The sequence below is a fragment of the Bidens hawaiensis genome, unplaced genomic scaffold, assembly GCF_021521415.1.
Source record: "Bidens hawaiensis isolate Kalapana, Puna unplaced genomic scaffold, B.hawaiensis_p1.1 tig00020676_1, whole genome shotgun sequence".
In the NCBI taxonomy this organism is placed as follows: Eukaryota; Viridiplantae; Streptophyta; class Magnoliopsida; order Asterales; family Asteraceae; genus Bidens; species Bidens hawaiensis.
In genome coordinates this window covers 224,972-237,651 of record NW_027493175.1, presented here as the reverse complement: position 1 = coordinate 237,651, position 12,680 = coordinate 224,972, and the positions used below count along the sequence as shown (strand labels likewise).

Below are 12,680 nucleotides of genomic sequence, written 5' to 3'. Positions count from 1 at the left end.
AAGATATGCTGAAGGCTTTTATGGTCAGTGTAGAGGATACACTTAGTACCATAAAGGTAGTGTCTCCAGATCTTCAAGGCAAAAACAACTGCACCAAGCTCGAGGTCGTGAGTTGTATAATTCTTTTCATGAACCTTGAGTTGCCTTGATGCGTAAGCGATAACCTTGCCTCGTTGCATAAGAACACAACCGAGACCTTGGTTGGATGCATCGCAATACACGACAAAATCATCATTACCCTCAGGTAGCGCAAGAACAGGAGCTTCACACAACAAACGCTTGAGCGTTAGAAAGGCTTCTTCTTGCTTCGAGCCCCAAATATACGGTTTACCTTTGTGCGTTAGAGCTGTTAAAGGCAAAGCGATCTTTGAGAAGTTCGAAATGAATCGCCGGTAGTAACCAGCTAAGCCCAGAAAGGAACGGATCTCAGAAGGAGAGGATGGCGTAATCCAGTTCTTGATTGCTTCAATCTTGGATGGGTCGACATGAATACCCATCTTGTTAACAACATGACCAAGAAACTGTACTTCATCAGACCAGAATTCACACTTGGAAAGCTTAGCATAGAGCTGCTCGGTTCGGAGCTTTTGCAATACCAATCGGAGATGTTGCTCATGCTCGGCCTTGGTCTTAGAATACACCAGAACATCATCGATAAACACGATCACGAATTTATCCAAGAAAGGCCTACACACCCGATTCATTAGATCCATGAAAACGGCGGGTGCGTTGGTTAAACCGAAGGACATGACCAAGAATTCAAAATGGCCATAACGAGTTCGAAAAGCAGTCTTCGGAACATCTTCATCGCGGATGCGCAACTGGTGATAGCCAGAGCGGAGATCAATCTTCGAGAAACAAGAGGCACCTTGGAGTTGATCAAAGAGGTCGTCAATACGCGGTAAGGGATACCGGTTTTTAATGGTGAGTTTGTTCAACTCGCGGTAATCAATACACATGCGAAACGATCCATCTTTCTTTTTAACGAACAACACCGGAGCACCCCAGGGCGAAGAGCTAGGGCGGATGAATCCTTTAGCGGTCAACTCTTGAAGTTGACTTGCCAATTCTTGCATCTCAGCGGGTGCAAGACGATAAGGAGATTTAGCTACGGGGGAAGCACCAGGGACAAGATCAATACGAAACTCGACTTCACGAGCGGGAGGGATACCAGGAAGATCATCAGGAAAAACTTCAGGGAAATCACGCACAACAGGGATATCGCGAAGCTTCTTCTCTTCAGCAGGTTTGACCACATGGGCTAAAAATGCAATACACTTCTTCCGCATGAGTCTTCGGGCTTCGGCGCAAGACATAAGCTTAAGACCGCGGGAGGGTTTCTCGCCGTAGATGTGAAGATCACCATTTTCTCGAGGAATGCGAATCAACTTCTTGGCGCAAATAACTTCGGCGCGATTCTTTGAGAGCCAGTCCATACCAATGATAACATCAAAGCTTCCAAGAGGCATGGGGATGAGGTCAATCAGAAAATCGTTTTCGTTAAGGTTAAGCGTGCAATCTTTAATCACAGAGTTAATTAAAACAGTTTCGCCATTAGCCAATTCAACTGAAAAATCTTCTTTTAAGTCATCGCGCGGTCGCGCAAGCTTCTGTTCGAAGGCGCGAGAAATAAAACTTCGATCGGCGCCAGTATCAAAAAGTACAGAAGCATAAAATCCGTTAAGCAAAAATGTACCATTAACTACGTCATTATTCGCTTGCGCTTGGTGCGCGGTTATGTTAAAAGCTCGTCCACGCGTCACTTGGTTCGAAATCTGGTTCACCGGATTCGCTTGTGTGATTTGCACTTGTAGTCTCGGGCACGCGTTCCGGAAATGACTGGGATCACCGCAGTTATAGCACGACCTGGGTCGTGGGTTTTGGTAGGTTGGTTGTGGATTCTGCGGGTAGACTGGTGGTGTTGGCGCAATTGGGTTGGCGAGAGGGACTCTACAGTATTCAGCAGAGTGACCAACGCGGCCACATCGGTTACATTGTCGACACGGGGTTTGGGTTGGGTGGTGAAGTCTACAGGTTGGGCAAAAAGGTTGATTTCCTGTGTAAGGTTTCTTAGGTGGCGGGGCAGGGAGTGCGGGATTGGTTAAGGCATAGTTGTGGACTATAGGTGTTGGGTAGGCTGACAGTGGGTTAGGCGCATAAACTGGAGGTTGGTAAATGGGTTGTTGGGTAATGGGCGGGTTGGTAAGCGCATAGGCTTTGCGCCTGCGCTTGAGGTTGTTACGGTTTGAGGGTTCTGGTTTGGTTTCTGTTGGTTCAGGGACAGTCTTGGTGGGTTTGGTCTTTTCTGTTCCCCGCAGGAACAGGGTTCCTGCTCTGACATGGTTGTCGCTGAGCACAGCGGCCAACTCGATGGCGTCAGAGAGGGTTACTGGGTTTCTGGCCCATACAGAATCTTGAATTTCCATGGGAAGACCCCCAAGGAATTTCTCTATGGCTCGGCGGGAAGGGGTAACAAGGTGAGGGACCAGTAAGCTTAGCTCGTGGAAGCGCGTCGCGTACTCGCGCGCTTCACCGCTGTATTGCTTAAGATTCCAAAATTCCTCCTCCAGGCGCTTAACTTCGTTGGGAGGGCAGAATTCTCGCGTAAGAATTTCCTTAAATTCCTCCCAGAGCATGCTGGAAGCAGCTTCTGCGCCACGCGCATGAGCTACTCCATTCCACCACGTAAGCGCTCTGGATTCCAGGACACTGGAAGCATATAGGGTTCGTCTGTCTGAGGGGCATTGGGTGTGAAGGAAAGTGTTTTCTATTTTCTCAAGCCACTGGAGCATCACGGTGGCTCCTTCAAGACCTGTGAACTTTGGAGGGTTACCCGCGTTAAAGGACTTAATGTTATAACTCGAGGTGTTGTTTTGGCTCAAGGCTTGGGCTCTCGCGGCGGCCATTTCCTGGGAACGTTGCTGTCTACGCATGCGCGAGGCTTCTCTTCTCTGAAATCGGCGAGATAGCGGAGGCATTCTATAAAAATTTTAAATTTTAGTTAATATCTTGGTTTTAGCGCAAAGTTTTAATCTTATAAAGCTTGGTTTCACGGAGTCAGTTACAGTCAAAAGTTAAAGTAAAATAAATGATCCTAAATGCAGACTTAATAAAGGTAACAAATTCGAATCAAGAATCGACAATTCATGTATCACCATGACTTTCCGAATTCCCAATTTAAAATATACGAGCAAACGAGCATTGGAGATTGACGATTCATGTATCACCATGACTTTTCAATCCTCAATATAAAATATACAAGAAAATGAGTATTGGAGGTTGACAATTCATGTATCACCATGACTTTTCAAGTCTCCAACCTCAGAACATAATCGTAAATGGAAATTGAAAATCAACTATTCATGTATCACCATGACTTTTCGGATTTTCAATCCCAACAAACGAATATGTAAGTAAAATCAATAAAAATCGAAATTCAACAAAAATCGAAATATCGCGTAATAAAACATAAAATCATATTCTGCGCAAGCGCGAGCATATTCATAAATAACGAGTAATTAACAATAAGCGCGCAAACATGAGATTTCTCTCATGCGCAAGAAGGGACTCTTAGGTATTCTAGGCCGTTACGTCTAACCACCTATCCTAAAGTCAACGAGCTCTGATACCAATCTGTAACACCCCGACCAAAGGCGGATTATACATCGGGGCGCCACATATTGCTTCATTACTCGCGACACTATTGGTGTCAATATTTATTAATACACATTTTATCGCGCACGCGCAGCGGGGAAAATAAAGAACATAAATCAAACATAAATCAATATATTATAAATTATAACATTCAAACAACATTAACTTGTCTTGATACATTTTAATTCTAGGTCCAAAAGTAAAAACGTCCTACGTGTCCACAAGCTCCAAAACAGCTACTGCAAACCTGAACATGTGTTAAAATAAACGTCAAACACTTGCGTGTTGGTGAGAAATCAAGTTTAATACAATACATAGATAGCCATAAATCTGCGCGCAACACGTGTATGTCTGGTGTTTAACAAGGGTGCAATCAGATTGTGATCAAGCCTAGATAGATCATAGCTCATAGTTCATAGTTCAATCCGTGCTCCCAATTGAGCACAAAAACGAGAAAACATATGTGCAAGTGTAAACAAAGAAAACCGTAAACGATAGGTCTCCCGTGTTCATCTAATGGTACCATGAAAACTTCGGAATAGGCCGAACAAAGCGGTTAATGATACACACATACAAATAACAGCCAAGTAAACGTCCTCAACACATGGGATACTGCGCGACTAAAGTTCATAAACAAGTTTAAGACTCAAGTTTTGTATGAACACATGAACATCCCAAAGCATTTAAAATAAAAAGGGATTAGATACGAGATAACTCACTTGATAAACGATGCGGTGTAAGATAAAGCAAAAACCAACTTTCAACAAGCACAGGTTAACCTATAATTAAGATTATAGTTTTAACGATCTGTTTTTAAGTCTTGATTATAAGTTAGCATAATTAATAAGTTATTATATATAATATATTACCGGAAAACAGGGCAGAGGAGAGGAGAAAACGGAGGCAAGAGAGGAGGGAGGCGGCTGAAGAACAACGGCAGAGAGCAAAAAGGGAGGAAGAGAATAAGTGTAGTGTGTGAAGTGTTAAGAAAATAGTACTATATATAGGCAAACCCTAGGGGACACAAACCCTAGAAAAGATCTCCAAAAGTAAAAGAAAAGATATCAACAGTAAAAAGTTCTGAAAAGTAAAGATATCAAAAGATATGGCAGCTGCAGGGGACAAGAGAAAAGCTGACAGGGAACAGCAACAGGCATGGGCGGATCAGATAAAGGTACTGGATAAAGCATGAAAAAGCAGATCTCAAAAGATAATGTCAGTCACTTTTTCTACCAACCAATGGGGTTGGTACGCATGCTGCGCCGAAAGTAACTATTCAGACATTAGATAGGTTAGGTCAACAGCTCAGAAGAAAAGACATGACAAAAGCAAACGGCTAGAATAAACAGAAGATACAAGGGTTAAGCGCGGGAAGGCTGAGTGCGCGAGCGCGAAGGCTGGCACAACAATCCTTAGCGCACTGCGGGAAAAATCACAAATCCTTAGCGTGCTGCGTGAAGAACTAGAATTCTAAGCGCATCGCGGGAAGAACATACATTCTTAGCGCATTGCGGGAAGAACATGCATTCTTAGCGCGCTGCGAGAAGAGTTCTCTTCACGCATCGCAGGAACAAGATGTCTTCACGCAGGCTTCCATGTAAGGAGTCTGGCGCGTGGAGCTGCAGACATCCTTAGGCGGGAAGAACCAAAGGACAAGCAAAGAGTTAAGGAAAGGGTTCAAGGCTTAAGGGCGGGACGGCGACAAGAGGGAAAAGAAGGCGGAAAGAGAGGAGAGGGACGGAACGGCGGAAAGAAAGAGAGAGAAAGAGGCGGGAGGGAAAAGTATATTATTATTATTGAAAGTAAAATATAAGTATAAATAAATATTAAATCATAAAAGAAAGAGATCGGGTCAGAGAAACGGGTACCTGGGTCGGGTCGGATCGGGCAGATGTCACAGCTTGGGCTCGGTTTGGGCCTAATTTACTTGAAGACAGATTAAATGGGTGTTATGAAGATGGAAGACATGGGAGGTTTTGGGCTAGCCCTATATCTCTTTATTAGGGCCCGTTTATATTTTCTTGTTTTCTAAGCTAGAAACCCTAGATTGTTCTTTATATATTATAATCTTGGACTTGTAATTCCTCACGAGTGAGGCAGTATCAATAATAAAATACCCTGGTTGCAGCCCGTGGATGTAGGTCAGTTTAGACCGAACCACGTAAATCTCGCGTGTTTATCTTCATTTATTTTTCTCTCGCAGTATTATTCGTGTTTGTGTGTGCGCCAGATCCTAACACAGTGCATTGTAGAAGTGTTAGGTGAGTATGCTTGGTCATATATGAATGAGTCAAATTATCGAATTTGGTGAGTTTTGATTTAGTAAGAGATCTTAGAACACCCAAGTAAGCATAAGAGAAGTAAGAAGGAATGTGAAGCGGTTAATGCAATCATGTCGGTCACTTGTTGGATGTTATGGCGAATTTGGAATGTGCTTGGTGTCAAATTAGGTTAATGACATTAAAGCTACCTCCAATCTTTAAGTGGAACACATGCAATTGATGTTCAAGTTTGTTGTAGGAGAAATAATGTAAGTTTAATTTTGTTAATCATCCGTTGTAATTTGTTTCATTCAGTTCATTTGCTTTTCTTTGTTTTGTTGAGTTTTTTACTTCTTAGTAGTTGTCCTTTTATTCCCGTTCTAATTAACACACTTAGCTTTCAATTAAGTTGAGAAATTCAATCGCATGATAGATATTATCAACTTCAATCTGTCCTTCAAATTTTATAATATCACCGACGTCATAATTAATATAGTTATATTTTCCTTCCAACGGCAATTAAACAAATAAATGAGAGTGGCACCCACAATGATTGGTTGGATGAGTTTAGATTACGCGATTGATGGTTATGGTACGTAGAGGTTGGCAATAATTGTGGGTTTGAATTCCTAGGATAAGATTTTTCTCTTCTCTACTTTTTCTTTTGATTTTTTTATTTGAATATCACCCTTTTTTTATTTTTAATTTATAAATATGTTTATTCTCTTTCTTTTCTTTTAACTAGCTGGGTGCGACGAAGAGTACGTCAAACATGAATTGAACGCATAACTGGTGTTAACATGTGCGGAACCTAGCAACGAAACGAAACGCCTGCAACGATGGTATGCGCGCAACATCGGACGTGTAATCGGTGTCGGTAAGTGCATCACACAATGCTTATGCTCCGCAATTCGATGTTGGCACGTGCGTATCACTGCATTGAACGCGTAACCAGAGTCGGTACGCGTAACCGGTGGCTAAAAACAAGAAGCAAAGATGAAATATACAGTAATTTCAAATAAATAGTTTTTTAAACCAACCCGTTTTAACCCGAATCATGTTCCGACCAGAGACTGTTTTAACTCGAAACATCTTCTGTCCCTTTCAACCCAAACCTATACCAAACCAAATTAACCATTTTTTTATTGACCTGTTCCGACCATAATCTAGTCTTAAATAGGATCAAAGCCGGCCGAACCCGCTGCCGATTCTAACTCGCAATCACGTAACATATAAGTTTTACTGACATCTTTTAATATGTCAGTAAACATAAATTTTTAATATGATTCAAATTTTTAATATGTCAGTAATATTACAAGTTGATGGCTTTTAATATGATTCAAATTCAAACATAAATAATTTTTTATTACATCGAAACAAAAGACAGGCGGGCAATAAGCTGCGCCGCTACTCCCTTTTGAATTGCAAAACCCAATCTTTTATACTTTTTAAAAAATTAAAAAGTATAACAATATCATACTTTAAATTAAAGAGAATCAAATGCTCGTTTTTATGTTGTAATTTTTTTAAAAAAGTTGTTAACGTGTGAAAATTTTACGACTGTAGACCGTAGTCGTGGGGGTTGTTGTTTTAAAATAAGGGTTATATATGTAACTATTCTATAAATTTACAAATATTTGGTGAAGTTGAGCAACCAAAGTTCTATTTATTTTTTCTAAATTAAAATTTATGAAGGCATTGGTGAGCTAAAGACTATTTTACCCCTAAATTCTAAAAATCATATGCATTTTCACTTGTGTATAAAGCAACAAGTTTGATACATTTTAAAATTAAGAAGCCTCTAACTTATGTTTTTTGCTTTATATATATATATATATATTACAAATAAAACAAAACCACAAACTGACATTAAAAGAAAAATAATCTTAACAATAACAAAACTATTGATGGATTTTAAGATGAATGTAAACGTTTCCTCTATCATAGGAAATACATAGTGCTCCAAAATTTAAGATTTTACTCAAAATGTAATCACGAGGTTTTGGGCCTTTACTTTTAGTTGGTTTCATAGCCCAAACAAAGCAATTGTACTGTATATTATAGGAAAATACTGTTACAGCGTCTTCTTTAATATATAGTATAGTTTTACACTCAGTCCTTAAATTTTAGGTTGTTTTAATTTAGTCCCTTCAGGTTTTAAATTGTTTTAGTTTTAATTCATGGCATTTTTTTTGCTAAACTTTGTTTACTTTTTATTTTAGCATCCCAAAGTTTTCATAGTTTTAGTATGTACCGTAACATGTGTTTTCCTTTCCGTATAGTTTTTTGTTATTACTTATACATTTAAGTTATTGTTTTTTTTGTAATCTTTAGCATACGATATTTTAAAAACTTTAGTATGTCGTTACGACCATGCTCATATTTTTATATGTCATGCCGTTAAAACGAAGTTGTATTCGCAACAAGTTATGTAAGTTCCGATGAAAACGGAGTTTTTTTCGCAATAGAATATTTTTTTTGTATTGTAACCACATACCGAGTGTCGGTACCACATCAATGTCGTAATGAGCCGAACCAATACCAACCAAGTCCTTTTGATAGTTAGATAAACTTTTATTTTGTTATGCCGAAGTGATATTCGTTACGATGTGTTTGTGTATTCGTGTTTTAATATGCGGGCCCGTTGTCGAGTTCTCCACGCAAAGCGCATCAGGAACACTCTAGTTAAAACTTTAAAAGCTTAAAATGTATCCAGTGTCCAGCTAATACACTGAAAACAAGAAGTGTCATTTATTAAATAGTCATTATTGATTACTATCGGCTAACGGAGGATAGTTTGTTTAGATGATTTAAAACCATCTGCCTATTTGCTACACCACATAAGAACACAAATTTCATATTTATTTGCATATGAAGCTAACGGTAAAAAATTCCAATAAATTGAATTGCCTAATGTTTAAAAACTTCACCAAATTGCAATTAATCAAAACAAACACATTGATCCACTTATCTTGTTACTGATACGAATTCAGATGAAAAACTTGGCATTTCGGCTTATATGAACCCTCAGAAGCCGCCTGCTCAAACTTCATCACCGCAGCTTCATTCTCTTCCAGACTCATTTGAACAAAAAACCGGGCCCACCATAGCGCGCTCCTCATTTTAGCCTAAAAATACGACATATTAGTCTTAATTTTAACTCACAAAACACATAATTAAGTCATAAAACATAAATGTTGGTTTACCGGGCGACCAAAATTAGATAGATGCTGGCTTTTAACTCTTAACTTACCAGGATAACCTGAAACCAATATAAAAAAATGTTGTAAATTTGCAATGTATGTGATTATTTTGAAAAAAAAAAGAAGTTTTATACTTCTATAGCAATAAACAAGTTACCTGTGAATATAACAAGATTATCAGCAGATAAGCTTGCTAAATTTTGAAGGGTTTTATTGAGGTACTTTGGAGAAAGGTAATCGACCGCGTCTGAAATTATGATAAGCGAGAAGCATTTGGGTCTGTATGGCAACGGGAACTTGATATCAGCAACCCGCACGATTCCCTTTTTCACTAGACGATTGCATGCCATGTCAGCATCCTCGATATCATATGGTTCCACGCCCCACGCTTCAGCATCTTTTACCTTCCTCAATTTGGAGACTACTGAGCACGTATCGGGGCCCACATGCAACACTTTGTGCATTGCATCACCATATGTTTTCTTTAAATAAGGTATTGCCATTTGAACATCAAATGTGCAACCAAATTCACCTAAATATTTTAACAAAATTAGCAATAATTATAATTAACAGTGAGGAGTGATTAATAAGTTGATATGTTGTCACCTTCAACCATGCTAATTACTGAATTGTCCCTAAAGCCACCTGCAATCCATGAGTTTGTGTCAAGTAGACAGGGGTATTCATGTCAATTCACCATGGCCAAATGCTAACCTGAGTGCCTATAAAGATGAGTAAGGATAACAAATGCTCCCTGTTGACAAAAACAAGACAGCATCAGAATTATTGCAAGATCAAATGTGATAAAAAATCAACAATGAACTTACTAGCAAGACGAGGACAATGGGTAATATAGGCGTGAGACGCGCTTTTGTATGAAAAATATCGGCCAACGAATTGCTACCTCCACCAACAAACCTTCGTGTTGGGTTTCCTAGCCTCCTCGGCATGACTACCATAAAACATAAAGAAATTCAACTTAAAAACATAATTAGGTGCATGGTTGTAAAAATGCCTCCTAGGCTGCGTCCAACAAGAGTTGCGCCCGCATCCCGTCTCTCCGGGTACAAAATGACTGTAACCTCCCATTTCATGCTTGGTACTTGGATGATGGGACTATTATTGGTGGTGCCAACGAAGTCGCTAAAGCCCTAGACATTATCAACTCGGAAGGGCCATCATTGGGGCTGCAACTTAATATTAAGAAAACCGAGGTTTTTTGGCCAGCGTGTAATGGGGTGAAAGTCAAAGATGGGCTCTTCCCTAGTGGGATTGGTAGACCAGAGAGAGGGGTAAAGCTTCTTGGAGGGGCTGTTAGTCGAGATCCCTACTTTATTAAGGAGTTGGCGAGGCGGAGAGCATCTCGTGCGGTTGATCTTATGAAACTCTTACCTTGCCTTAGGGATCCCCAGAGCGAACTCCTCCTGCTTAGGTCTTGCATGGGGGTTGCTAAGTTGCTTTTTGGGTTACGAACATGCCACCCCCATATGATGGATGATGCGGTATCCTGTTTTGATAAGGGCTACGAGAAGCCATCGAAGACATAGTTGTATGTGGAGGCCCGTTCTTTGGTGATCTTCAGTGGCGACTTGCATCTTTACCGATGCGCTTAGGGGGTTTAGGCCTTCTTTCGGCTCATGATGTTGGGGTTTACGCTTTTGTAGCGTCGAGGGCTCAGTCTTGGAAGCTACAGAATCACATCTTAAGGAATAGCGGAGTTGTCGACCTGGACCCAGACTACGTGCAGGCCCTGGAACGCCTAAATGGCGCTCTCCCAGACTTTGACATTGGCGGTTTCTCTAATATGGACACCGCCCCACCAAAGCCTCAAAAAACTTTGGCGAATGCCCTTTTTGGAAAAATCGCTCAGAGCCTAGGAGAAGTTTTTGGATTGTCCCCCCGACAGAAGGCGGTTTTTGAATGCTTACAAGATCCTCATGCCCAAGATTTTCTGACCGTTATCCCGATTGATGGCTTGGGCCAAAGCATGTCTGCGGTCGAGTATAGGGCCATTCTTAAGTACCGTTTGATGGTCCCAATGTACCCAGAAGACGAAACATGTCCGATCTGCCGTAAGGCCTGCCTGGATAAATTCGGAGAGCATGCGGTTCATTGCAAGGAGATGCCTGGGTTCAAATACCGACATGATTGGGTGCGGGACGTTCTTTGGGACATCTTAAGGCGAGCTGGGATATCAGCTAAAAAGGAAGCCCCCGTAAACTTCCTTACAGACCCCACGGAAGGGAGATCCACTCTACGACCGGCAGATTTGCTCGTCTATGGTTGGGCCGGGGGAAAACACGCTTGTGTTGACCTCACAGGGGTATCTCCCTTAGCTGGTTTGAGGGATAATGGGTTTGTAGCTGGGCAAGCAATGAAAAGGGCTGAAACGAAGAAGGTGGAGAAACATGCTAAAGCCTGCGAAGAGAACCAACATGTTTTTGTCCCTCTGGCTTTTGATACATTTGGCTCATTGGCACCGGAAGCTATCCGTTTTCTAACCAGGGTCCAACAGGTTGTGCATAGCAATGTGTCGACTCCAAAGGGGCAGGGGTATGTCTTTAGCAGGTTAGGGTTTGCAATTCAGAAAGGGGTGGCGGCGCAGCTTGTTGCCCGCCTACCTGCTATATTGATGTAATATCTATGTTTCTACATATTGGAACCCAATTTTTGACACATCTAAATAAAGAAGATGAGTATATCTGGAAAAAAAAAAGGTTCAATATATAAACCAATTTACAATCATATAATAAGATGGATTCATGGTCCGGAAGCCCATGAAGAAAATTAAATCGCAAAATTGAAAGAAAGAAGATGATGTGATGGACAATGAGATTAAAAAAGAGAAGACCTGAGATCGGAGATCAGTGGAATGGATTGATATAATAAAACAAGGGGACGTGTTCTAAACAGGGTCATCTTGGTCGAAAGAAATTAGCCTAAAAGTGGGGTACGTGCATGAAATGAAATGAAATGAAATGAAATGAAATTCTTTTGGATGTTGTTGGTGTGTTACAACAACCAAAAAAAGGAAAAAAAACAGCCCAACAGGGGAACCAAACACTGCACAACTTCCTGTTTTTATACCTTTGTTATTTGATTTAAGTTGTGTTTGTTTTTGCTTAAAACATAGGCTTATGTTTGCGGGCACGCAGACATAAGCTTCTGAAGACTGTTTTTTTTTTTTAAATAAGATCTGCAAATTGCTTTTATGGTCTTAAAAAAGAAGCTATTGTTCAACATTTTCACACTTCTTAACATCTACCAACACCCAATGTCCACCACCACCACCACCCATCATGCGCCGCCACCATCACCACCACCCACCGTCCGCCACCCCCACCACCCACCGTCCGCCGCCACCACCCACCGCCCGCTACCACCACCACCACCATCCACCACCCACCACCACCGTCCATCACCACCACCACCACCCACCCGTCGGCCACAACCATCATCCACTACCACCACCCACCATCCGCCACCAACACCATCCACCACCCACCACCACCGTCCATCACCACCACCACCACCCACCACCACCACCATCCATCACCACCAC

General features: G+C 41.2%; 1 protein-coding gene across 1 annotated transcript; it reads right to left on the bottom strand.

The window, feature by feature from the left end:
* Positions 1 to 8,847: 8,847 nt before the first annotated feature.
* Positions 8,848 to 10,077, bottom strand: LOC143561442 (putative pectin methylesterase CGR2). Its single transcript, XM_077049530.1, has 6 exons — positions 9,946 to 10,077; positions 9,833 to 9,872; positions 9,725 to 9,763; positions 9,276 to 9,650; positions 9,122 to 9,177; positions 8,848 to 9,043 (listed from the first exon to the last, which is right to left on the bottom strand). Exons 1-6 carry the CDS (start codon positions 10,075 to 10,077, stop codon positions 8,891 to 8,893), a joined length of 795 nt encoding a protein of 264 aa, XP_076905645.1. The 3' UTR covers positions 8,848 to 8,890.
* Between the last annotated feature and the right edge of the window lie 2,603 nt (positions 10,078 to 12,680).